General features: G+C 38.5%; 4 protein-coding genes across 5 annotated transcripts in view; 3 read left to right on the top strand and 1 right to left on the bottom strand.

Moving 5' to 3' along the window:
* The window catches only part of ctdp1 (CTD (carboxy-terminal domain, RNA polymerase II, polypeptide A) phosphatase, subunit 1), a 108835-nt gene that overhangs the window by 44342 nt on the left and 36544 nt on the right, over window positions 1–27949 (bottom strand). For both annotated transcript variants that reach the window (XM_006806050.3, XM_006806051.3), the window contains exon 12: window positions 27647–27870. In XM_006806050.3, the coding sequence (XP_006806113.2) occupies window positions 27647–27870 (224 nt within the window). The remainder of the gene's footprint in view (window positions 1–27646; window positions 27871–27949) is intronic.
* LOC148096804 (uncharacterized) lies at window positions 1323–3455 on the top strand. Its single transcript, XM_087835525.1, has one exon. The coding sequence runs from the start codon at window positions 1685–1687 to the stop codon at window positions 2909–2911; it is 1227 nt and encodes a 408-aa protein (XP_087691651.1). The 5' UTR covers window positions 1323–1684; the 3' UTR covers window positions 2912–3455.
* LOC148096803 (uncharacterized) lies at window positions 6415–7832 on the top strand. The gene has a single exon (XM_087835527.1). It carries the CDS (start codon window positions 6547–6549, stop codon window positions 7771–7773), a length of 1227 nt encoding a protein of 408 aa, XP_087691653.1. The 5' UTR covers window positions 6415–6546; the 3' UTR covers window positions 7774–7832.
* LOC148096802 (uncharacterized) lies at window positions 11269–12702 on the top strand. Its single transcript, XM_087835528.1, has one exon. The coding sequence runs from the start codon at window positions 11401–11403 to the stop codon at window positions 12625–12627; it is 1227 nt and encodes a 408-aa protein (XP_087691654.1). The 5' UTR covers window positions 11269–11400; the 3' UTR covers window positions 12628–12702.

Genomic DNA, 27949 nt, shown 5'->3' with positions numbered 1-27949 from the left:
ATTTTTGCTCGCAAATAATTTTCTAGTTCATGTTAGTATGTTATGTTTACAATGTTCACTGCCATTTTTAAGCAAGCTACTGGAAAGCACACAAAGTATTCATTAGAGGTGGGAATCACCATACATCCCACGATACGATATTATCACAATACTTAACGCACGATACGATATTATTGCAATTTTTTTTAAATATTTTGCGATATTCAGATTCTGTACATAAAGGTAAACTTTATCAATATTCATTTTTATCTAATATCAAAGTCTCACACTCAGTCTTTCTCTCATTTCAGCTTTATTGTTGACAAACTGAACGGTTTGTATTACAGTCTAGTCCAGCTTAACTGAACGCAACCATCTGGTACAATTATAGCTATTCTGAACTATGCAGTTTATGAAAACTATGCAGCCCCTTCAGCAACTGAAGAATTTGAAAGTAAATTAAAACAAAATATAATTTTACATTAAATAAAAAAGTTTTAAACTTAATTAAAATAAAATATGTCTTAAATTAAAATAAGTAAACTGTCATGTTTATTGCTGCCAAAAAAAAGTTAAACACATTTGGACAGTGAAGGAATGTCAGGATTCTTGCTCAGAAAAAGGATCAACATGCTCTGAAGTCAGAGCACAAAAACCTTTTTTGTAACAAAATATCGATTTCTGCTGTCCCTGTATCGATACATTATTAGCAAACAAAATATCACGATACTACACAGTATCGATTTTTTCCCCCACCCCTAGTATTCATGAATTGTATGTAAAATTATTTTGTGAAAAATAATTATTGTTTTTTCCATCTCCCTTCACTCTTTGGCTCACCTTGTTCTTGTTCATCTTCTTAGCTTGGCCTGGATTTACTGAAGGGCTCCTAAAAGTGGATTCTATTTATGTAAAATCATACTAACTCTTCACCACAATTACATATTTTGACTGTAGGCAACACTAACTAACTGTCAAAGAACCTGACAGATGCTTACGGCACATCAGTTGACCAATCTAGTATTTGCCAAAGCTTCACAATGACATGTTTTTGTTTTTTTGGTTTGTTTGTATAAAAGTCAACCCGACACACTGTTATGTTGATCACTCTGGACGCATGTTTGTTGAAGCACCACATGTATGGCTTTCATGGTTTGCTAACCTGTTCACCAACTCTCCGGTTGGTCTTCTGCACATGCCCCTGCTCACTCTGGTCTCCGGCTTTACTATATAAAAAGGAAAACCTCGTTAGGAAGATCATCACTGCCTGTCCCTGCAGCCTCCCTGGCACCGCCCCATTGAGCTCACTGCATCACTCCTCCCCTGTGGCTGAGCCAGGGACCACACCTCCACCACAGTTTGGATTTCTAAATAATATTTATTGGGTGTTTATAATTCATGTAACCATTATCAGTTACAATTACCATCAATCTGCATTTTGTTATTATTCAATTCAGAACTGCCCAGACCAGACACAGTGACATTCCACCAGAATCCCTTTGATCTTCTTTATGACATCAGCACACTCAAACCCTTACAGAGGGGAAAGGTTCCATTCTTGTCAGTCTTTCAAAGATAGTGGAAAGATTTACTAGGCAGGAAAACACTTAAAATACTCGAAACTTCAGTTTCTGACACAGTTGACAGTATTTTTAAAGAATCTTTTAGTTAGTGCAGAGATTTAGCATCAACCTCAATTTGAAATATGAGTCTGTCAAATCATGTTGTATGCAGCCTGAGAGCCGAGAACGAAAAACTTAAACAGCAAATCAAAGAGCTGAAAAATGAGAATAAAACTCTCAAACAAGAAAACTCTACCATACGTGACCTTAAAGTCAAGAACGCCGACCTTAAGGAGCAAAAAAGAGAGCTCATAAATGAGAACAAAATTCTCCAAAAAAACACTGATGTTCTCTTCAAACAAAGTGGGTTCTCTAAAAACAAGAGGAAAAGAGACCTGCAACTAGAGAATGAAAAAATTCACATCAGAATTCAAGAGCTGGAATATTTGAATAAAGTTCTACAGGATTCACAAAGCTCCAATAGCAAAGAAATTCAGCAACACAAAGAGGTGATGCAGGAAATGCAGGATGAAATCAGAGAGTTGCAAAGCAAAAATGCAGGCTATGTTATAAAAGTGAAAGGCATGGAAAAGGACAACCAGTCTTTAAGAGAGGACAATGATGCAATGATAAAACGCATGTGTGAGCTGAAAAGGGACTTTGAAAAGGAAAAAGATGACATGCAACAGGAAATACAGGCTGTTAAAACTGAGCTCCATCAGGCAAACACAGCCTTTAAAGAGTTACAAGAGAGTGAAGAAAGAAAAAGGATCATGAATGAGGAAAACAAAACAACGGACAGTGCACAGCTCAGACAGACCCTGGAACTCCAATGCTTTGCACATGAAATTGACATATTAAGGCAACATAACGAACTTCTTGAACAGGACCTCCAGGAGCTTTCCATAAGGAGTGGTGATTCTCAGAAAGAACTGAAACCACACGATGAGGGTATGAAAGGAGAATCACGGATCTTCAAAGCCACTGAGAAAGACTCTGAACATGATTTTAACGTGACCAACAGAGAAAAGGAGTTGTTGTGCCATGAATTTGAGGCACTGAAAAGAGAGCTTGAAGAGGTCAAGAAAAATCTGTATGATGTACAGGAAGCCATAAAAACAGAAGACATGGTGTTGCAAACCCAAGCTCAGACTCCCAAAGTTTCACAGGAAGAACATAACAATCTGATAAACAACTACGATGTCCAAGTTGTCATACTCTTACAACAAAATAAGGCCTTAGAAAATAAGGTTAGTGACCTTACCAAAAAGATGTGGAATGGACGGGAAGCGATGAGACAAATGGAAAAGAACTTTCAAGAACAAAGGAAGCTACTCGAAAATCTCCGAGGAGAATTCGAGGAAATTTAGCACAACTACGACTTTGGCCCTCCCTATTAAACCTGGTTAACGCAGGTTCAATAGGGAGGGATGGGGTGGGGGGTGGGGGGTATAACTTAGACAATGGAAATTCATTTGATTTAATTGGCCCAAAATGAGTGACTGTACCCAGACACTCAGTAGCAAAAAAATTACAGAGATTGAAGAGAGAAAACTGTTTCTGCATAGACTCCTATAGTACTGCAAGTCGTGTTTAAGGTATTTACGTATCTTTCAGAATTAGAAGCTATGCTGCGTCAGGGGTTATAACAGCTGTGCCCCCCCAACCGGTCGAGGCAGATGGCCGCCCCTCACTGAGCCTGGTTCTGCCGAAAGTTTCTTCCTGTTAAAAGGGAGTTTTTCTTTCCCACCGTCACCAAGTCTAAGGAGCTTGGGAGAAAAGCGCCTGGACTTCTTTAACTTAAAGAAGTCCAGGCGCTTTTCTCCAAGCTCCTTAGACTACTATGGCCTTGATGACTGAGAACCTTCACAGACACTGTCATCAAGGGTTTGCTCATAGGGGATCATCTGATTGTTGGGGGTTTTTCTCTCTTATATTGTATGGTCTTTACCTTACAATATAAACAGCCGTGAAGCGGCTGTTTTTGCAATCCGGTGCTTTAGAAATACATCTTAGCTGAACTGAACTCCATAACATCTGGACTGAAATGCCTACACACAACGGTAGGCATTTCAATCAAGAGCTCTGTCCAAAACGTTCAATGACAAGCATCAGCACCAGGATTGTTTTTTAGCTCACCAACAGTTCATGTTCCATACCCAGTTTTTATTGTAACTGCAACTTTGTAAGACTGGGTTGGGAGATGTTCTTGTGGTGAGCTTTTATTCACATAATTGGTTTCTTTAATAGTGAAATAAAATACATTTGTATAACTGGAAATGGCGTTCTCATGTGTGATTATCACATTGTATTCTTTAAACCATGTAACAGAATATATAATATATATAATTTACTCATAGTAATATTAATATCTAATGTGATTGAGTTTCCTCATCTCTACTTATGTGCTGATGTGTTCACTGAGGCCATTGTATGATCCATTTTGGCTGCATTTCCATGTTTTAAGCATGAAATTTGCTTATTTAAAGGGTGTCTCATGTATCTCTTATGCAGAAATATCTGTTGCCTAGCTGGACAAATGTAGCACAGGTCTACTATTATTGGCCTAATGTATTTTAACAATCATTTCAGCATCCAGATAATCTCTTTCATACTCCCTTACATGAATTTAGCCTGGTTGTCATGAAATAGGCATTTGAAACAATAACTACCAGTATCTTTGAATGTGTGTGATTTCACTAATCCTACACATTCTTTGCAAGACAACTGGGTGCTTTTATGTAAAGAATGATCTGAGAACACTGAGGCTAATGAAGTAACAAGAGAAACATAGTAAGTAGTCTTTCAGTTTGCATGATCAATTTTGATTATTGTTCATTTTCATTGCCATGTCAACATGTTTTAGAGCAACGTTTTCTCATTTTGAACTCTTTTAGGTGTAAGTCATCGTCAGTGATTACCCTAAGCCCAAAGCAACACCAAACATGGGCAACCAAAATGCATCATTTTGTTAGCATGTAATTGTTCTCCCAATTCTTATAAATCAGGAAACAACAAAAATAACAATTTTAACTTACAGACATCAAACACTCCCCCACCCCGGAAAAAGTCAATTTCGCCTTTTACAAAAATATAAGGTTAGTGTAATGTTAGATTTTGCATTAATACCTATGACTGAGACCTCAAAGGTAATTCCTCGACTGCTTCAGTAACAGCCTGTTTGATTTTAACAAGTTAAGTAAATTTGTGGTCAATTTAGACTCAATTCAAAATCTCCTACTTGGGACGAACACTAAATGTAAATAGCTGACTTTCTGAATAAACCCATCCATCTTTGCAAGGTCAATTTTTGCTTTCACTAAATTCCAAATGTTTAACCATAATTAGCTTAGCTGTCCTACTCTTGTTACTGCTCTTTCCTACTGCTGTTACAATCAAATGAACATCTCTGCAAATATAAATTAGCTGAGACCTTAGGTTGATGGTAGTTACTAGCAAACACAGAAACTTACATACACTATATAGTACAGGTCTATGATACATCACCAAATAGAACAATTTGTGGCAATACAGACAAGCAGAGAAACATGCACAACATTGCTTCAGTCTCATAGCTACATGCAGCACAGTCAGTCCTCCAAATCATCAAGCACTTAAAGTACCATTACTCATTAAAGACAGAAGGAAAATCACACTGCAACTCGATACACCTGGACAAGAAGCAAACTGGTAAGAGGGCTGATTTTACATTGACAGTTTACATTCAGGACTACGCTGCTATTGCTTTTCTTTGTTGTAACTTTTAAACTTTTTAAAATTTCTCTTCCCATTCAAATGAATGGCAAAATCTTCAAATCTCTTCAAACCTACCCTACTTTGAAACTTAACTACTTCAGAGTATGCAATAAGGTTGATTGTGTTCATCTGGACTTTGGTTTTCAGTGGGAGAAACACTACGTCATTCATCCAAGTGACTTCTTCACTTTTAGTCTCATTCACATTGCATTTTTGCTCGCAAATAATTTTCTAGTTCATGTTAGTATGTTATGTTTACAATGTCCACTGCCATTTTTAAGCAAGCTACTGGAAAGCACACAAAGTATTCATGAATTGTATGTAAAATTATTTTGTGAAAAATAATTATTGTTTTTTCCATCTCCCTTCACTCTTTGGCTCACCTTGTTCTTGTTCATCTTCTTAGCTTGGCCTGGATTTACTGAAGGGCTCCTAAAAGTGGATTCTATTTATGTAAAATCATACTAACTCTTCACCACAATTACATATTTTAACTGTAGGCAACACTAACTAACTGTCAAAGAACCTTACAGATGCTTACGGCACATCAGTTGACCAATCTAGTATTTGCCAAAGCTTCACAATGACATGTTTTTGTTTTTTTGGTTTGTTTGTATAAAAGTCAACCCGACACACTGTTATGTTGATCACTCTGGACGCATGTTTGTTGAAGCACCACATGTATGGCTTTCATGGTTTGCTAACCTGTTCACCAACTCTCCGGTTGGTCTTCTGCACATGCTCCTGCTCACTCTGGTCTCCGGCTTTACTATATAAAAAGGAAAACCTCGTTAGGAAGATCATCACTGCCTGTCCCTGCAGCCTCCCTGGCACCGCCCCATTGAGCTCACTGCATCACTCCTCCCCTGCGGCTGAGCCAGGGACCACACCTCCACCACAGTTTGGATTTCTAAATAATATTTATTGGGTGTTTATAATTCATGTAACCATTATCAGTTACAATTACCATCAATCTGCATTTTGTTATTATTCAATTCAGAACTGCCCAGACCAGACACAGTGACATTCCACCAGAATCCCTTTGATCTTCTTTATGACATCAGCACACTCAAACCCTTACAGAGGGGAAAGGTTCCCATTCTTGTCAGTCTTTCAAAGATAGTGGAAAGATTTACTAGGCAGGAAAACACTTAAAATACTCGAAACTTCAGTTTCTGACACAGTTGACAGTATTTTTAAAGAATCTTTTAGTTAGTGCAGAGATTTAGCATCAACCTCAATTTGAAATATGAGTCTGTCAAATCCTGTTGTATGCAACCTGAGAGCCGAGAATGAAAAACTTAAACAGCAAATCAAAGAGCTGAAAAATGAGAATAAAACTCTCAAACAAGAAAACTCTACCATACGTGACCTTAAAGTCAAGAACGCCGACCTTAAGGAGCAAAAAAGAGAGCTCATAAATGAGAACAAAATTCTCCAAAAAAACATTGATGTTCTCTTCAAACAAAGTGGGTTCTCTAAAAATAAGAGGAAAAGAGACCTGCAACTAGAGAATGAAAAAATTCACATCAGAATTCAAGAGCTGGAATATTTGAATAAAGTTCTACAGGATTCACAAAGCTCCAATAGCAAAGAAATTCAGCAACACAAAGAGGTGATGCAGGAAATGCAGGATGAAATCAGAGAGTTGCAAAGCAAAAAGGCAGGCTATGTTATAAATGTGAAAGGCATGGAAAAGGACAACCAGTCTTTAAGAGAGGACAATGATGCGATGATAAAACGCATGTGTGAGCTGAAAAGGGACTTTGAAAAGGAAAAAGATGACATGCAACAGGAAATACAGGCTGTTAAAACTGAGCTCCATCAGGCAAACACAGCCTTTAAAGAGTTACAAGAGAGTGAAGAAAGAAAAAGGATCATGAATGAGGAAAACAAAACAACGGACAGTGCACAGCTCAGACAGACCCTGGAACTCCAATGCTTTGCACATGAAATTGACATATTAAGGCAACATAACGAACTTCTTGAACAGGACCTCCAGGAGCTTTCCATAAGGAGTGGTGATTCTCAAAAAGAACTGAAACCACACGATGAGGGTATGAAAGGAGAATCACGGATCTTCAAAGCCACTGAGAAAGACTCTGAACATGATTTTAACGTGACCAACAGAGAAAAGGAGTTGTTGTGCCATGAATTTGAGGCACTGAAAAGAGAGCTTGAAGACGTCAAGAAAAATCTGTATGATGCACAGGAAGCAATAAAAACAGAAGACATGGCGTTGCAAACCCAAGCTCAGACTCCCAAAGTTTCACAGGAAGAACATAACAATCTGATAAACAACTACGATGTCCAAGTTGTCATACTCTTACAACAAAATAAGGCCTTAGAAAATAAGGTTAGTGACCTTACCAAAAAGATGTGGAATGGACGGGAAGCGATGAGACAAATGGAAAAGAACTTTCAAGAACAAAGGAAGCTACTCGAAAATCTCCGAGGAGAATTCGAGGAAATTTAGCACAACTACGACTTTGGCCCTCCCTATTAAACCTGGTTAACGCAGGTTCAATAGGGAGGGATGGGGTGGGGGGTATAACTTAGACAATGGAAATTCATTTGATTTAATTGGCCCAAAATGAGTGACTGTACCCAGACACTCAGTAGCAAAAAAATTACAGAGATTGAAGAGAGAAAACTGTTTCTGCATAGACTCCTATAGTACTGCAAGTCGTGTTTAAGGTATTTACGTATCTTTCAGAATTAGAAGCTATGCTGCGTCAGGGGTTATAACAGCTGTGCCCCCCCAACCGGTCGAGGCAGATGGCCGCCCCTCACTGAGCCTGGTTCTGCCGAAAGTTTCTTCCTGTTAAAAGGGAGTTTTTCTTTCCCACCGTCACCAAGTCTAAGGAGCTTGGAGAAAAGCGCCTGGACTTCTTTAACTTAAAGAAGTCCAGGCGCTTTTCTCCAAGCTCCTTAGACTACTATGGCCTTGATGACTGAGAACCTTCACAGACACTGTCATCAAGGGTTTGCTCATAGGGGATCATCTGATTGTTGGGGGTTTTTCTCTCTTATATTGTATGGTCTTTACCTTACAATATAAACAGCCGTGAAGCGGCTGTTTTTGCAATCCGGTGCTTTAGAAATACATCTTAGCTGAACTGAACTCCATAACATCTGGACTGAAATGCCTACACACAACGGTAGGCATTTCAATCAAGAGCTCTGTCCAAAACGTTCAATGACAAGCATCAGCACCAGGATTGTTTTTTAGCTCACCAACAGTTCATGTTCCATACCCAGTTTTTATTGTAACTGCAACTTTGTAAGACTGGGTTGGGAGATGTTCTTGTGGTGAGCTTTTATTCACATAATTGGTTTCTTTAATAGTGAAATAAAATACATTTGTATAACTGGAAATGGCGTTCTCATGTGTGATTATCACATTGTATTCTTTAAACCATGTAACAGAATATATAATATATATAATTTACTCATAGTAATATTAATATCTAATGTGATTGAGTTTCCTCATCTCTACTTATGTGCTGATGTGTTCACTGAGGCCATTGTATGATCCATTTTGGCTGCATTTCCATGTTTTAAGCATGAAATTTGCTTATTTAAAGGGTGTCTCATGTATCTCTTATGCAGAAATATCTGTTGCCTAGCTGGACAAATGTAGCACAGGTCTACTATTATTGGCCTAATGTATTTTAACAATCATTTCAGCATCCAGATAATCTCTTTCATACTCCCTTACATGAATTTAGCCTGGTTGTCATGAAATAGGCATTTGAAACAATAACTACCAGTATCTTTGAATGTGTGTGATTTCACTAATCCTACACATTCTTTGCAAGACAACTGGGTGCTTTTATGTAAAGAATGATCTGAGAACACTGAGGCTAATGAAGTAACAAGAGAAACATAGTAAGTAGTCTTTCAGTTTGCATGATCAATTTTGATTATTGTTCATTTTCATTGCCATGTCAACATGTTTTAGAGCAACGTTTTCTCATTTTGAACTCTTTTAGGTGTAAGTCATCGTCAGTGATTACCCTAAGCCCAAAGCAACACCAAACATGGGCAACCAAAATGCATCATTTTGTTAGCATGTAATTGTTCTCCCAATTCTTATAAATCAGGAAACAACAAAAATAACAATTTTAACTTACAGACATCAAACACTCCCCCACCCCGGAAAAAGTCAATTTCGCCTTTTACAAAAATATAAGGTTAGTGTAATGTTAGATTTTGCATTAATACCTATGACTGAGACCTCAAAGGTAATTCCTCGACTGCTTCAGTAACAGCCTGTTTGATTTTAACAAGTTAAGTAAATTTGTGGTCAATTTAGACTCAATTCAAAATCTCCTACTTGGGACGAACACTAAATGTAAATAGCTGACTTTCTGAATAAACCCATCCATCTTTGCAAGGTCAATTTTTGCTTTCACTAAATTCCAAATGTTTAACCATAATTAGCTTAGCTGTCCTACTCTTGTTACTGCTCTTTCCTACTGCTGTTACAATCAAATGAACATCTCTGCAAATATAAATTAGCTGAGACCTTAGGTTGATGGTAGTTACTAGCAAACACAGAAACTTACATACACTATATAGTACAGGTCTATGATACATCACCAAATAGAACAATTTGTGGCAATACAGACAAGCAGAGAAACATGCACAACATTGCTTCAGTCTCATAGCTACATGCAGCACAGTCAGTCCTCCAAATCATCAAGCACTTAAAGTACCATTACTCATTAAAGACAGAAGGAAAATCACACTGCAACTCGATACACCTGGACAAGAAGCAAACTGGTAAGAGGGCTGATTTTACATTGACAGTTTACATTCAGGACTACGCTGCTATTGCTTTTCTTTGTTGTAACTTTTAAACTTTTTAAAATTTCTCTTCCCATTCAAATGAATGGCAAAATCTTCAAATCTCTTCAAACCTACCCTACTTTGAAACTTAACTACTTCAGAGTATGCAATAAGGTTGATTGTGTTCATCTGGACTTTGGTTTTCAGTGGGAGAAACACTACGTCATTCATCCAAGTGACTTCTTCACTTTTAGTCTCATTCACATTGCATTTTTGCTCGCAAATAATTTTCTAGTTCATGTTAGTATGTTATGTTTACAATGTCCACTGCCATTTTTAAGCAAGCTACTGGAAAGCACACAAAGTATTCATGAATTGTATGTAAAATTATTTTGTGAAAAATAATTATTGTTTTTTCCATCTCCCTTCACTCTTTGGCTCACCTTGTTCTTGTTCATCTTCTTAGCTTGGCCTGGATTTACTGAAGGGCTCCTAAAAGTGGATTCTATTTATGTAAAATCATACTAACTCTTCACCACAATTACATATTTTAACTGTAGGCAACACTAACTAACTGTCAAAGAACCTGACAGATGCTTACGGCACATCAGTTGACCAATCTAGTATTTGCCAAAGCTTCACAATGACATGTTTTTGTTTTTTTGGTTTGTTTGTATAAAAGTCAACCCGACACACTGTTATGTTGATCACTCTGGACGCATGTTTGTTGAAGCACCACATGTATGGCTTTCATGGTTTGCTAACCTGTTCACCAACTCTCCGGTTGGTCTTCTGCACATGCTCCTGCTCACTCTGGTCTCCGGCTTTACTATATAAAAAGGAAAACCTCGTTAGGAAGATCATCACTGCCTGTCCCTGCAGCCTCCCTGGCACCGCCCCATTGAGCTCACTGCATCACTCCTCCCCTGCGGCTGAGCCAGGGACCACACCTCCACCACAGTTTGGATTTCTAAATAATATTTATTGGGTGTTTATAATTCATGTAACCATTATCAGTTACAATTACCATCAATCTGCATTTTGTTATTATTCAATTCAGAACTGCCCAGACCAGACACAGTGACATTCCACCAGAATCCCTTTGATCTTCTTTATGACATCAGCACACTCAAACCCTTACAGAGGGGAAAGGTTCCCATTCTTGTCAGTCTTTCAAAGATAGTGGAAAGATTTACTAGGCAGGAAAACACTTAAAATACTCGAAACTTCAGTTTCTGACACAGTTGACAGTATTTTTAAAGAATCTTTTAGTTAGTGCAGAGATTTAGCATCAACCTCAATTTGAAATATGAGTCTGTCAAATCCTGTTGTATGCAACCTGAGAGCCGAGAATGAAAAACTTAAACAGCAAATCAAAGAGCTGAAAAATGAGAATAAAACTCTCAAACAAGAAAACTCTACCATACGTGACCTTAAAGTCAAGAACGCCGACCTTAAGGAGCAAAAAAGAGAGCTCATAAATGAGAACAAAATTCTCCAAAAAAACATTGATGTTCTCTTCAAACAAAGTGGGTTCTCTAAAAATAAGAGGAAAAGAGACCTGCAACTAGAGAATGAAAAAATTCACATCAGAATTCAAGAGCTGGAATATTTGAATAAAGTTCTACAGGATTCACAAAGCTCCAATAGCAAAGAAATTCAGCAACACAAAGAGGTGATGCAGGAAATGCAGGATGAAATCAGAGAGTTGCAAAGCAAAAAGGCAGGCTATGTTATAAATGTGAAAGGCATGGAAAAGGACAACCAGTCTTTAAGAGAGGACAATGATGCGATGATAAAACGCATGTGTGAGCTGAAAAGGGACTTTGAAAAGGAAAAAGATGACATGCAACAGGAAATACAGGCTGTTAAAACTGAGCTCCATCAGGCAAACACAGCCTTTAAAGAGTTACAAGAGAGTGAAGAAAGAAAAAGGATCATGAATGAGGAAAACAAAACAACGGACAGTGCACAGCTCAGACAGACCCTGGAACTCCAATGCTTTGCACATGAAATTGACATATTAAGGCAACATAACGAACTTCTTGAACAGGACCTCCAGGAGCTTTCCATAAGGAGTGGTGATTCTCAAAAAGAACTGAAACCACACGATGAGGGTATGAAAGGAGAATCACGGATCTTCAAAGCCACTGAGAAAGACTCTGAACATGATTTTAACGTGACCAACAGAGAAAAGGAGTTGTTGTGCCATGAATTTGAGGCACTGAAAAGAGAGCTTGAAGACGTCAAGAAAAATCTGTATGATGCACAGGAAGCAATAAAAACAGAAGACATGGCGTTGCAAACCCAAGCTCAGACTCCCAAAGTTTCACAGGAAGAACATAACAATCTGATAAACAACTACGATGTCCAAGTTGTCATACTCTTACAACAAAATAAGGCCTTAGAAAATAAGGTTAGTGACCTTACCGAAAAGATGTGGAATGGACGGGAAGCGATGAGACAAATGGAAAAAAACTTTCAAGAACAAAGGAAGCTACTCGAAAATCTCCGAGGAGAATTCGAGGAAATTTAGCACAACTACGACTTTGGCCCTCCCTATTAAACCTGGTTAACGCAGGTTCAATAGGGAGGGATGGGGTGGGGGGTGGGGGGTGGGGGGTATAACTTAGACAATGGAAATTCATTTGATTTAATTGGCCCAAAATGAGTGACTGTACCCAGACACTCAGTAGCAAAAAAATTACAGAGATTGAAGAGAGAAAACTGTTTCTGCATAGACTCCTATAGTACTGCAAGTCGTGTTTAAGGTATTTACGTATCTTTCAGAATTAGAAGCTATGCTGCGTCAGGGGTTATAACAGCTGTGCCCCCCCAACCGGTCGAGGCAGATGGCCGCCCCTCACTGAGCCTGGTTCTGCCGAAAGTTTCTTCCTGTTAAAAGGGAGTTTTTCTTTCCCACCGTCACCAAGTCTAAGGAGCTTGGGAGAAAAGCGCCTGGACTTCTTTAACTTAAAGAAGTCCAGGCGCTTTTCTCCAAGCTCCTTAGACTACTATGGCCTTGATGACTGAGAACCTTCACAGACACTGTCATCAAGGGTTTGCTCATAGGGGATCATCTGATTGTTGGGGGGTTTTCTCTCTTATATTGTATGGTCTTTACCTTACAATATAAACAGCCGTGAAGCGGCTGTTTTCGCAATCCGGTGCTTTAGAAATACATCTTAGCTGAACTGAACTCCATAACATCTGGACTGAAATGCCTACACACAACGGTAGGCATTTCAATCAAGAGCTCTGTCCAAAACGTTCAATGACAAGCATCAGCACCAGGATTGTTTTTTAGCTCACCAACAGTTCATGTTCCATACCCAGTTTTTATTGTAACTGCAACTTTGTAAGACTGGGTTGGGAGATGTTCTTGTGGTGAGCTTTTATTCACATAATTGGTTTCTTTAATAGTGAAATAAAATACATTTGTATAACTGGAAACGGCGTTCTCATGTGTGATTATCACATTGTATTCTTTAAACCATGTAACAGAATATATAATATATATAATTTACTCATAGTAATATTAATATCTAATGTGATTGAGTTTCCTCATCTCTACTTATGTGCTGATGTGTTCACTGAGGCCATTGTATGATCCATTTTGGCTGCATTTCCATGTTTTAAGCATGAAATTTGCTTATTTAAAGGGTGTCTCATGTATCTCTTATGCAGAAATATCTGTTGCCTAGCTGGACAAATGTAGCACAGGTCTACTATTATTGGCCTAATGTATTTTAACAATCATTTCAGCATCCAGATAATCTCTTTCATACTCCCTTACATGAATTTAGCCTGGTTGTCATGAAATAGGCATTTGAAACAATAACTACCAGTATCTTTGAATGTGTGTGATTTCACTAATCCTGCATATTTTTTAACAGAACTGGGTGCTTTTATGTAAAGCAGGGGTAGGCAACCTTTCTGATGGCGAGTGCCATTTAAAATTTCCTCAGAGGTCAGTGTGCCATATGATTGCATTAGCAATAAATTTAATAATGCTCTATATTAACAGTTACACACTATATAGAACCACTTTATAGAATTATAATTGTTCGCAGATGTTGGCAGCGATCAGCGAATAGTTATCAGCTTTTTTGAAACAAAAAAAGACACTTTTTATCCATAACAAGAACTCCATAACAGCAAATGGATTGTACAACAGAAAATACAAATGCTATTTATGGTCTCCTCACAAGAATGATAAGAAAAATAAACTAAGCCAATATGGCATGTCTGTTAATACAGAGTCACACATGTTAATATGATCTCTGGTCTCCCACTCAGAGACACAGGTCTCTGAGTGTCCAGCATTCAGACGGCTACCTGAGGACACAGATATGTAGAGCCAAATACTGTCAATAAGGCCTCTGCAATGTTCTGAAGACAGTTAAACTTGTCAGGTAGTGATGTCCAGCAGGTGAAAATGCAAGCTCCATGAACACACACAGCTGTGGATTCCAGCTGCTTCGATGTTGCATTAACTGGCATTAACTCAGCCAGTTAATGCGAGACAAATCCAGCTGCTCATTAAAGATTTCTGGTTTGATCAGAAAATAAAACATTGGTCCATACACCTGAAAGTCCCAAAAATGCATTGTGTCTCGAGTCTACAGATGTGTCCGTGTATTTCCGTGGTGCTGATGCTGTGCTGAGCGGAAAGCTCCTGAAGCTTTTGAAGTGTCGGAATGTGGAAAGCTAACAACGTCCCTCTTACCAGTAGGCTAAGTTATTTTTAGCCAATTACAAGTTGAATCTGGTACTTGGGGTTGTTAGTTAAGATACCGTCATTAAGAAGAGGCACAACTAATGTGTCTATGCGAGCTCATTTGCGATGTGCACCGCTGGCGCGGCCATTTATTTTTTGATGCACCTTCTCAGATTAATTCACTGCATGTCGTGCCCAGGGCTGGACTGGGACAAAATAAACGCCCGGCTTGACTAGAGACTGGCCCACCAGGTATTAAAGCCATAAAGCCTTTGAATGAAAACAAACGCTCTTGTGACAGTTATGTACACTGTCTTGTTGGTATATGTATGATTTCTATACATTTTACATCAGATAAACAAACAAGAGAGAAAAGCCGATCAGCTGATTATTGATCAGTTTCATGATTAAAGTAGAAACAGGAGAGATAGGGGAGAGAATGAGAGAAGAAGAGGCAACTGTGCAGCGTAACAACAGAATAACTCCAGCTTTGTGTCTTTTTTCATTCTAGCTGAAGTCCGGGACAAACTGCGTCCCTTCTCAGCTCAACACGAAACGTGTTGAGCTGAGAAGCTGAGAATTTCTCTGAATGTGGGAGGATTCCGTCTTTTTACGGGACGGTTGGCAACTCTACTAACTAACCTTATGAATAAAATAAAGTTCACTATCAGTAACATCAAAGCACCCACCCAGCTTTATAGAAACTCCGTCATGCTAGCTAGTACGCAGTATGAGTTATTGTAACTGACTGTAAAAAGTCAGCACAACGAAAATAAACTCCACCTGAACTTGGTTTATATCTGACCCAGATAGACTGCAGGTCATAACTTCTTACCTGAAGTTATTTTTACACACACCGGCCAGCATCTGGCCAATCCAACACCTTTCATTGTTTATACCGTTACAAAAAAAAAAAAAAATCATCAGGCCACCGAGCAAATGGTATGTCCAGCTATGGCCGTGCCATCAGTTAACCCTTCGCGTGCCAACTGTGGCACGCGTGCCTAGGGTTGCCGACCACTGATGTAAAGAATGATCTGAGAACACTGAGGCTAATGAAGTAACAAGAGAAACATAGTAAGTTTTAGTCTTTTAGTTTGCGAGATCAATTTTGATTATTGTTAATTTCATTGCCATGTCAACATGTTTTAGAGCAACGTTTTCTCATTTTGAACAACTTCAAACCATAAACATGTAATTTTAAAAATAAAACTTAAGTAATAAATATATACAAGTATAAACCTTTATGATCAATCAATTCCCGTTTACTGGTTACTAATCAAAACATGCAATAATTACGTATCCTAGCTAGTTAAATTAGCAGCAGGTTGACTGAAAACTGGAACGTATGTTGCTGAGCTGCTGACATTACAACGTTGCTTACAGATTGCAATTTAAAGCTTCAGTTTTATTCAGCTGTTGACCTTCTGAGACATGTTGTTATTCACATCCCTTCGTTTTTTTTTCATTTTTTATTAAATTCGCACCAATGCCAATGTGTCCTTATAAAAAGAAGAAGGAAAAAGAAAAAATCCTCACACATTTATTCTAAAATGAAAGGATGAAAATCACAGGAAGAGAAGCAAGTTGGTTGAAAAGGGTTATTTTGAGGTAAGGAAAGGGTAATTTCAGATGTAATTATCTCTTGGCAGAGTGTGAAAAATTGTCTGAATATGTCTTTGGTCTGGTCAGGTAATATCAGAATGTAAATAAAGATGGGCTTATCAGAGAAAAGACAGTACCCCATGGATTCTGTTGACCCTTACGTATTTTTTGTATAATAAATTAAATGTTAATGTTAATCTTGGTGGTAAAATCGCAGCTGTAGTTGGAAGTAAGTCTCTGAGCTGTGTGTCACTTGGCACCAATACTTCCACGCAATAATCCTTAACTGGAAACCTCTATTTATTGTTTGGCTACAGTCCCAAACTCTGCAGTCTCCCGAGAGCTTCCTAATACACTGAAAAGAGTCAAGATGGGAAAGTACTTTTTACACTGAACAGGAGGTAAAGCTGATGCATAAATTATAGAATTATCTGAGTGATGAGTGGTCCCTGCTGTACAGTTTATTTGTACAGCATCAGTCAGCCCTATATGTGTCTCATCAGCCCACTTAAACCTGCAGGGCTTTCTGAAGCCTCCTCTATCATGTTTTACTGTAACAGAGGAAATCTTTTATGTTGGCAGGAAAGGAGTTCAGTGTTTCCTGCATGTTTACCGTAGATGAAGCAGAGAGAAAGTGTGTCAAACAGCTTACAGGATTAGAGCTGTCACAGATAATGAGTCTGTACTATAATTACTATATTACAGGATAGGAGTTACTGTATATTTGAACTAGGCTGGTAACATGAACAGCATATGAGGGTATGAAGATGAAGATGGTAAATGGTAAATGGCCTGCATTTGTATAGCGCTTTTCTAGTCCTTAAAGACCCCAAAGTGCTTTACACTACATTCAGTCATTCACCCATTCACACACTGGCGATGGCAAGCTACATTGTAGCCACAGCTACCCTGGGGCGCACTGACAGAGGCGAGGCTGCCGGACACAGGCGCCACCGGGCCCTCTGACCACCACCAGTAGGCAAACATGGGGTTAGTATCTTGCCCAAGGATATTTGGCATGCAGCCAGGAGGCAGCCTGGGATCAAACCACCGACCTTCTGATTAGTGGCTTACCTGCTCTGCCATCTGAGCTACAGCCACCCCAATAAGATAAAAGGCAGTAGGGTTTTTTGTTTTTTATTTCAGGAAGCTATTACCAGGAGAAGCTCTGTAATTTGACTGCTGGACAACACTCACCGACAAAAAGAACGTTTAAAAATCAAAACAACTTGTTCTTTTCAAGTGTTACATTTGGCCAAAGATGCTGTGGAAGCTTAAAAGTGCTCTCTAGAACCTAAATGTTTTTAATAATGCTGAACAGCCCATCCATCCATCTATGGGAGGAAGCCGGAGAACCCAGAGAGAACCGACGCAAACACAGGGATAACATGCAAACTCCACACAGAAAGACCCCGGCCTGATGTTGGAATTGAACTCAGGACCTTCTTGCTTTGAGGCAACAGTGCTAACCACTGAACCACCCCCTGCTGAACAACCCATTCAGAGAAATAAGCATGTTAAAGCTGCTGTTTCTGCCTCTATAGCCTCCTTTCTTATTAAATTCTGGTCAATTTATTAATGAATAAAAAAAGGAAAAAGAGCAGTATTAACCCACATTTATTTTAAAGCCTAAGACCAATTTTTTTGGTCTTTATCACCATCCAATACTGTCAGCAGTGAGTGCAGAACATGGTGGTTTGGAGCCAAGCAAATTGCAAACTACTGTGTGAAATACTGCTGTAAATTGAAATAATGACCTGAGAGATGACGTATGTAAAGAATATCAGCTGAGACCAGCCCCAGCAGAAAGCAGTTCTTTCACCTGATAGCAAATTAACAAACCAAAGAGACTGCAAGACTATTTTGGTTTAAAAGCTGGCTTCATTAAACTTACAAGTCAAACTAGATAGCATTTGTATTGCTTTACATAAAAATAAATACATATTAATAAGGCTCATTACATCATGTTCAATCTGGCAAAAATCTGTCACTCCTGTGTCTTCATCTAAAAAAACAGAAACCTCCATGCAGGGCACCCAACCCACAGAGTTTAACCAGTTATACTTTTACAGTAAGTCCCAGCCTAACATGTGCATGTGTGCTCTCATATATGTATTAAAGAGGCTACAGAAAGCAGTCTTAAACAAGACTAAACACGATCATTCTTGAGTGTGAGGTCAGTAATAAATGTCTCATCATGTCTGAATGAAGCCAATCAGAACATTAATATCTTGCTCGCCTTTGTCTGAATGACAAAACATCAACACTGAAACAAATCAATGAGCCTGGCAGCAATGTTCCATTTTCCACAAATGAAAACGTCAACAGTGCAACCCTGCTGAAACCCTGCTTTGAACTGAAAGATGTTGACATTGCAATATGCTATAAAAAAAAGAAAGAAGAAGAAAAATACCAATGTGAGCCAATGATGAGCAGCAGTTCTTATGAAACATCCTATATAAACCGTGGTTTCAACTGTCAAGCCACTTTTCAGACATAGATTCCTTTATTTTAATGACATCACCTCAACATGTCCACATGAGTCACTAAGGTGACCTCACAACATGGACACAAGTCTAAAATGAAAAGCAGCAGAGGGCAAGATTGTGTCACAAAGAGCTCCATTAAAACCCAGATCGAGCTCTGAGTTCCTGTTACACTTCATAAGTGTTGATACCAACAACGCTTGCTGTCAAAAGACAAACAGGTGCTTTGCATATTTTGCAAAACTCTGTACCGTGGCTATCTGCATAACATAGCATTAAAAAACAAGGCTCATAAATATAAGGCTGGGATGCCCATAGACATACTGTTTTTTGTGGGTTGCTCAAACTCTGTTGTAAATATTTATGATTAATAATATTAATAATTAATAATATGATATTATAAAAAATAATATTAAAATTAATAGTATGGTATTTTAGCACATATATTCACATAATAATAATAATACTAATAATGATACATTTTATTTATAGGCGCCTTTAAGACCCTCAAGGTCACATTTCAATAGTACAATAACAGTAGCAACAATACAATATAATAAAATATAGCAAAATAACATTTAAACATAAGGTAAAAGGTAAGGTAAGATGCATAGCTTTCCTTTTTTTTTAATCTATTTACTGAGGTCACCAACCTGAATATTTCTCCTTGATGTTAAAAACTGACCTATGTGTCAGTCAAAAAACACCGGCCATGTTACATATATACATAAAAATTCAGGTTCATCCCTCTTCCGCAGTGACCCTCAAAACCTCGAACCTTCTTGTATAATCTTAAATCTGTCAGAGTGTTTCTCCTCATCAAAAATCTTTCACATCAATCCCGACCAGCAGCTAATGACACCAACAAATCCCCAGGAGGGCTGAAAAACACCAGCCCACTGGATTTTTTTCCCTCTGTCTTCAAAGGCTTTCTTACTCTTACATTAAAGACATTTCATGTTGTGACAGAAAGTTAAGACAGACGGGGTTTGGGTGATTTTGACTGAACAAGATGAGTAAATTCTTCCTTTTGCTCTGTAGTTAATTAGAGGAGACAGTAATGAAACTGTTCAAAACACATCAGCAACAACCCAGAGGAACTCTCTCTGAAAGAAAAGGCATCCAGATTATCCATAAGTCATTCCTACACTTCTTGCTGCAGCATACTTACTAATATTGAGTCCTTGTTCAACTCGAGCCTCTTAACTGTTTATTAAAAATTTTTTCCAAGGTTACTGAGATTTGACGTTAAACTTGTCTTTTAAATTCTACTAACTTTCTATGTGAAAAATTATAAAGTGTAAACATAACACAATGAAAAGACTTTTGTGGAAACTTCTGTGTAAAACTCAAAAAATTGACGGATATCTGAGAGTTGATATTTTCTGCACAAAGACTTAGCTTAATGTTTACTATTAGCTGTTTAACGCAACATTTGAAAAGAGTGCTTTATCTGGATCACTTTATGTGAAACAGTACATAGCCTACTTCCTGATGTGAGCAATCATTCCTTATTATTATTATTCATCTTAAATGTCAATTCTATTTATTTACCTTAAAGACAATGACATGTAGGACTTGGGTTAGCATGAACATTTTGTGGTTGTATTAAAGACACAGGTGGTGGCCTGCAAACATAAATAGTTGAACTAGATACCAACTTCACCTTCTAAAGCCCATTTCCACAAGACACAAATCCCTGACTGTAGCTGAAAACATGAAGAAAGATGGTGAGAAAACGAAAAACTATTCACTTTTAAGTTCAGGTCAATCGCAGGTGAATTCAGCAACAACGGCACCATGATTGTTTCAACTCTAACAATGGATTTCTTTTTGTTTTACAACTAATAAGTTAGCTAATGAGTCTTATTAGCCAACTGTTCCTGTTAGCTATTTCCAAACCCATAAAGAAGAAGGAAAAACAGAACAAGGCAAATGTTACAAATGATCTGTTTGACCTCTACAGCTTATATCCGTCCATTAGTTATAGATTGTGGAAGACTGATCGTTGTGTTGCTGTACGTGTCCGATGTCAACTGTGATTTGATGCTTTCTTGTTGGTGCAGGCTATAAAGCAGGAAATCAGCTCCCTGGTGTCTCCTTTGTCACGCACAGAGCAGAGATGCCAACACGGCTCTGCTTTTCCACTCATGCCTCACGTCTACAATTACAGTGAATTAACAGCACAGTATTAAATCATATATGAATTATATACACCCATAAAGCTGTTGGGTTTAACGACCTTTGTGACCAAGTTCCAATATTTATACGTTACTTTGCTACATTGCTAAATTTATTATTGTGCTTCTAAAAGTTAAATATCCCCACACCCACATTCGCTCACAGCAGACACCTGTCACCAAATGCTCATTGTACAGTTCTTTTCTGGATTATTGTAGAGTCTTTACCTTACAATAAGGCGCCTTGAGGTGAGTGTTGTTGTATTGTATACAGACAAAAGTGAATTTAACTTATCTCACTAACTCACTGGTCTATTGTTGATTCTACATTATTGCTTCTTCTTTATCCACATCTGTATTTCAGTTTTGCTGCTATTTGCATCAGTTAGTTAGACAATAAAATGCACTGTGATGTAATGCGTACACAGTCAACAAAGCAGAATCTCAACTGATCCCCTGCATGTGCCACATTACTTGCTGCCCTGAATGTGCACCGAGTCACAGCTGATTCACCAAAATAAAGCACTTTAAATCAGCAAACAAACAAACAAGGGAGTGGAATCAGCCCAATGGAGATTCTTACAAGCTGTTCATCTTTCAGTGCATTTTAAAAAGACTGAGCATCTAATCATCCAAGTGGAATGATTTGTGCAACTAAACAGCAAAACTGAATAAATCTACTGCGTTTTCTCAGATAGTTTTTGTCAGCTTTGCTCCTCGGAACAAAATGTGCTGCTTTATTTCTTAAGAAACAAATTGCTGGCGCCGTAGGTGCAAATTCCCCGCTTTACAGGGTGTATTTCTAAAAAAAAAAAAATCAGATAAAAGCAGGACGTTATTATTTACCTGCAGTTAGCTGTCTAAATTTGGTGAACAGGAAGCTTGAAAAGAACCGTAATAAGAGGAGCGTTGTTTTCACTTTAAATGGAAACAAGAAAGGCTGAAGCAGATCCTGAATGATGGCAAGAACAAAACAGAGACATTTGCATCACTACAGTATCTTAGCAACAGATGTATGCCTGTTTTGTAACAAATACAAGGAAGTGGAAGAGCCAGGATGGAGACTGACAGAATGGCAACTATTAAGCCATCTCCCGGAGGACCAGAGGTCCCACTTACTCCGTTCTAAAACAGGAAGCCGCTATATGAATTCTTCTAGAAATGTTAAACTGTCTCTAATGGCCCACTGGGCAACAATAAAGTCAAATACCTTTCTGTATCAGACAGGAAAATGACATTAACAGGGTCTTGTAGACAGTCAGAAGTGGATACTGAGGATGTTTCCCCCCTCTCTAGTAAATGGCTCAGCTTTGCATCTTTGACATTTTAGAAATGGTGTTATGCAAAGTGTTTTATTTGGCCTCCTACTACACATGCAAATAAATACCTGCTAACAGAAAGACTCAACGTATGTACTGTCAAATCTGAACTATTATTCTGTTGGATTTATAGAAAAAAAAACATGTTACAAACTTACAAACTACTAATTGGAGGCAGAATAATAATCTTACCATCATGATTGTATCAGCTGTAGCATTTATGTATGTATGTATACGTCTGGATGTATCCCATCTCCTCCTTCACGAATGAACTAATCTGAATAAAACTTTGCACAAACGTAGTTGCACATACAGTGATTATTAACATCTATATGGTTTTTAAACAGGGAATTTAAAGCCTTATTTTTCATACTCATCATCTCCCTGCAATACTATGTTCTCTGTCAGCATCCATTTCATGTGTCACACTCTTTATGTTAGTTAACAGTAGGGCTTCAACGATTCATCGAATAATTCAAATAATTCAATCATAAAAAATTCTCCACACTAATTCTGTGCTCCGATGCTTCGTTCAATGCACGGCTCTGCAGCGTGCAACTGTCACTATGGAAACGTGAGCGTTTCAACCACAACTGAGGCAAAATACAGACCTGCAATACAAACATATTCAGGAGCAGCGTTTGAATAAAAAGTCTGACAACATTCAGCCCACATGACTCCAGTTATACACAAAAACACAGAGTCTGTTTGCAAACCGCGAAGAGCAAAGACGCTGAGCCGCTACCGACACGGTGAGCACAGGTAGAGTGAAAGTCGAATGCGTTTCCAGCTGTTTCTATTAAAATATAAAGATAACCTGTAAACGTGGTCTGATAACAGACTGGTTAGATGATAAAGCTTAATGAAGGCTTGTTGTGTTTTTGTTAGTGAAAGTTACATTTTCTGTTTAGTCTAAATTAATTTTATTTCTTTTAAGTTTGTTATTTTACCAAAAGATATCGCGACTATTGGAGAAAGCCTCAAGTGTTCAGTCAAAGAACTGCATGTCTCAGGACTTAGACGCTGGCTTCAGTTTTCACCCTCAGAAGCTGCCACAAATTAATTTCTTGCATTAATTCATCATAAATGTTTATAAACAGTAAAATGAAAATAAAAAACTACAGAAGGAGAAATATCAGTAGCTCAGATTTAAAATCAACACATGACACCTTCAAGCAGTTCAGCTTCAAAGTTGTTCTGTGCTGTTTTAATTGGTGAATGATTTGTATATGACAGGGGTCGGCAACCTGCGGCTCTGGAGCCGCATGCGGCTCTTTTGTCCTTATACTGCGGCTCCTGGTGGTTTGGGAAAATAAATTAGAAGTATTTAGCTGAAGTATATTTTATTTGTGTTTAGTTCTTTTTTTAACTTGTATTTCTAAATTGGAAGATTATTGTGATTTTGAAATATAAAAATTAAATTATATCTTATTATTTTTTCATCGCTCAAAATAAGCGTCACACTCGCGGAAGCCAGTATACCCGCCGAAACGCTGTGCATTTATCGAGACTTTCAACCCCAGGTAGGCCAGTTATGGATCTTCGGATCCACATTATGTCAGCAGCTCCACTGCGAACTATGTTAAAAACAAACACCGCTCACGCCTCACAGATGACAGCTTACAGTCCTGAGTAAAGATGAAAGCCCCGATTTGCAGATGCTGTGCGCAGAGGTTCGGGACCATAAGTCCCATTGTAAACATATCACGGCAGACCCGACGTTGTTTGCATGAACCTGCTTTTCAGCATCTCTTTACTCACCACTTTTCACACACGGTTGCTGTACGCATACAGCCGGCTGTAGCTTTTCAGCTCACAGCCCGACATACACCAACACAACAGCAGAGAGAGCACAGACTTTAAGGTGGCGAGGCGTGATTGCGGGTGCCGCTCAGGTGCGTCCGACTCCCCTGCAGCGGCGCTGCAGACCACGCCCCGCCACACACATTAACCTGGTAAATACATAGTTAGGCAGAATTTTGCAAATATCTATTTTTCCTTTTTCAGCAGCATAGTGCTTTTTTTCCCCAATTATTTTTTAAAAGTCAGGTCAAGGCTCCAAAAGCCCAAAGGCGATATAAGGGGGGCGGCTCACAACAGTTTTTGTTTGCTACATGGATCATTTTAGTTCAGCTGGGTGTCTTTCCTTTTGTTATATTTCTTTAAGAGTTCAAAATGTGTCAATTACATAAATAAAATGTAATTTTCTCTGTAGCACGTCATGGATTTCATAAGCAACACACCTTAGTTGCTCTGTGGATTCTTTTAAAAAGCAGTTAAAAACTTTTCTGTTCAAACAAGCCTTTTGTTGATCTACGTATTTTATATTCTTTACATTATTTACATTTGATCTTTTACATTGTTTATAATGTCTATTGATTGTATTGTTTATTTTAATATTTGTGTACAGCGCTTTGTGACTGCCTGTCTGTGAAAAACGCTTAATAAATAAACTTTACTTACTTACTTTAGTTGTTCACACAAAGCATAAAAGTAACAATATATAAAACAATATATACAGTGTTATCTTCATTTTAGATTTCAAAAAGTATTTGCGGCTCCCAGTGTTTTCTTTTGCATGGAAACCGGGTCCAAGTGGCTCTTTGGGTGTTAAAGGTTGCTGACCCCTGGTATATGAGAACAATGCTGGTTCCTTTGTGGTACTTTACTATTATTTACACATGAAAACTAACTAGGCTAACTTGTAAAATATCAGAGGAAACTGGAGAGAAACAGTGGTCAGTCAAGCTAAACGCACAGAAAGGAATTCAACGCTCCTGAGTGCAATTTTAACCTCATACAGCAAAAACCTGTGAGCTGAATATTCTTTACAAACAGAAACAGTTGTCAGAGCATCACAGCGGTGAACACAGGGTGATATTATTAGACTGTCGCTGGTGTCTTTTCATGGAAGGGACCAAACACCTACCAGCCAATTTCAGTCCACACTGCTTTCAGAATCAAATTTACACCCCTTCCCCTTGTGTGTCAGGCTGTTTAATCATGTGCTGCTCCTCTGCACCACCGCACAGACTGGAGGTGGACTTGCAAAGGTTTTCAACAACCAGTAAACAACACTGTGGACAGTGCGTTTCAGGCTTCACTCATTAGCGGCAACCAAAGTTGTCGGACCAGGTGACAGATGGACTGACATGTCTGGGCAACCATGGATACTGAGCCACAGCCAAAACCATTCATAGGGAGAAAAAAGGAGAGGCTTCTGGGTGAATGCAATATAGAAAAATAGTCAATTTTAAGCTCTGACAGTCAGAGCAGTGAGGCTGAACGCTGAATTACACAAGGAAACCCAAGTCTTGAGAAAAAGGTGCAACGGTCAAATATTAGGGCTATTATCTAAAGAGCTCAGGGTGGAAGCTGTGGAGTTTGTTTCTCCGTCTACCTCGTCAAAGCTGGAGTTTAGCTTAGCAGATCTTTATAATATACAACACAACAAATATTTAGGCCTGAAGTACATATTTAATACTTATACACAATTGCTAGGTGCATTAGGTACTAGAGGTGCTCAACAAAAGCACCATATGGAGTGGCAGAGGTAAAATGCACTAACAGGTGCAGTACAACACTACGCTGTATTTCAGTCAAAAGAACAAATGACAGGAGTCCTGAAATTCAGAACGCAAAAGGATACGAATATTTGAAATGAAAGGAGGACGCACCTCAAGCCTCGCAGTTAGATCAACACCCATATATAGATTTAAAAAAACAAAAAAACAAAAAACAAATCCCACAGTTTCAGCCCTCGGTGCGTTATCACAATATTCCTATGTAGAAATTATGCATTTACACACGCAGGTGTGCATTGCAGCCACTCTCCACACAATGTATTTGCAAATTTTAGCTTGTTTAGGACAACACAGCAATGGCATACTGTGAATACTGATTGACTTTAGTGATCTACTGCATTATTGATTTTATTTTAAAATATATTAATTAGATGCATCATTAAAGGAAATGTAAAATTGAGTATGTAAAACAAAAAAAAATTCAGTATCATTAAAAATACCCAAAACATGTTTCAGCTAACTGTCTGCGTGTTAGCTGGCGGGCTACAGATCTATTTCACATATCTATTTGAAATGATACACAATAAGTGTCAAAGGCTTTAAGCCAGTTAGAATTTGTACACAGATATGCTTTTGCTAGCGATCAGCTAACTACAACTTAGCACAATGAGGCGATTAAATGAATTGGCTAACCTTATCTACTCAATACAGGATTTTGCTACACAAGCTAACATGCACACACTCCATGCTAGCACACATGAAGAGAAAGAAATATAGCTTAGTGTTGGATTTAATCCCAAAAATAAAACAATTCCATGATGAATGAAATGCCACTTTCATATCTGTAGTAGTATTGTTTTAGAGGACTAGCAAATGTGGTGCATGCTTAGACAGAGGTTATTTACAGCCCCAAAACATCCCTAAACTAAACAGTGGCAGTTTTATATTACTTTCTGCCATCCTAAAATATATGTGCATGTTGTAACATCCAGGAATATCTGTATTATTGATTGATATCTGTATTATTTAACCTTTACAATTTTTTTTTCTTGTCTGGAACCAGATTGTCTGGGTCTAATTCATGCTTGCCATTTCCATCTCTTGGAGAGGCTTTTCATACATCAAAAAAATAATTTTGGGCAGAATGCTTCTGTAGACTGCAGCGCATTTTAATGAGACATGCTTAATTTCACATAATAATCCAAACTCTGAATGTACCAAAGACAGCAAAATACTTTGTCCTGTGAGATTAAACGCTGGCAGTCTGACGACTCGGCATGTTTTTCAGCAATAAGAGACTCTCATATGTTCAGAACTCTTCGAGCGCCTGCTGTCTGTTTGGAATTAGTCTCCATGGCAACGGACCAGACCGTCTGGCTTCAGCAAAGTAGTGCTGATGAAGTGGTGTGTTATGATAATAGTCATCGGAGAAATAAGACCCTGAAAATATACAGTACATTTTGCAAGATTCCCCTATGGACTTGTTAAACTATAATTTAAGCTTAGCATATTTCTCCCTAGACATGTTTATGCAAGATGAGCATCACTGACAGTGAGTGCAAGCATCGGGAGGCAGTAATAGTAAATATCTGGCATGTAGATGGTTGTAACTTTAGAATAACTTTATGACTTCCCTCTATCCTACGATGCCTGTGTTTGAGGCCCAAAAAGCTGCAGCGGGGGGAGTTAAACGGCAAGAGATAAAAAGTTCTGTGCCTCACCTTGCCACACTTTGACACTGACTGGCCACATTGGATGGAGTCTGAAGCCTCTCATCGATGCTCAGCGCCTGAGGACCGAGTCTCCTTCCCGTCGTGTGTCCAGCTCCCGCCTGCTGGCGCTGTTGCTGCTGCTCCTCTTCGTCCTCCATCTCCTCGTTACCTGGCTTCTCCTTCCCTCGGCCCTCACTCTCGTTGTCGCTCTCCTCGCCTAAGATGTCGTCCACCTATTATATTTTTTGTTAAAAGGAGCTTTGTGAGCACATTTTTATCTTCTTTAACAGCAGCATGAATTCACACTGTAAA

This window comes from Neolamprologus brichardi, chromosome 22 (assembly GCF_056152115.1).
Source record: "Neolamprologus brichardi isolate AB-2024 chromosome 22, ASM5615211v1, whole genome shotgun sequence".
NCBI classification, from domain to species: Eukaryota; Metazoa; Chordata; class Actinopteri; order Cichliformes; family Cichlidae; genus Neolamprologus; species Neolamprologus brichardi.
This window is presented reverse-complemented; position numbering and strand designations above follow the sequence as displayed.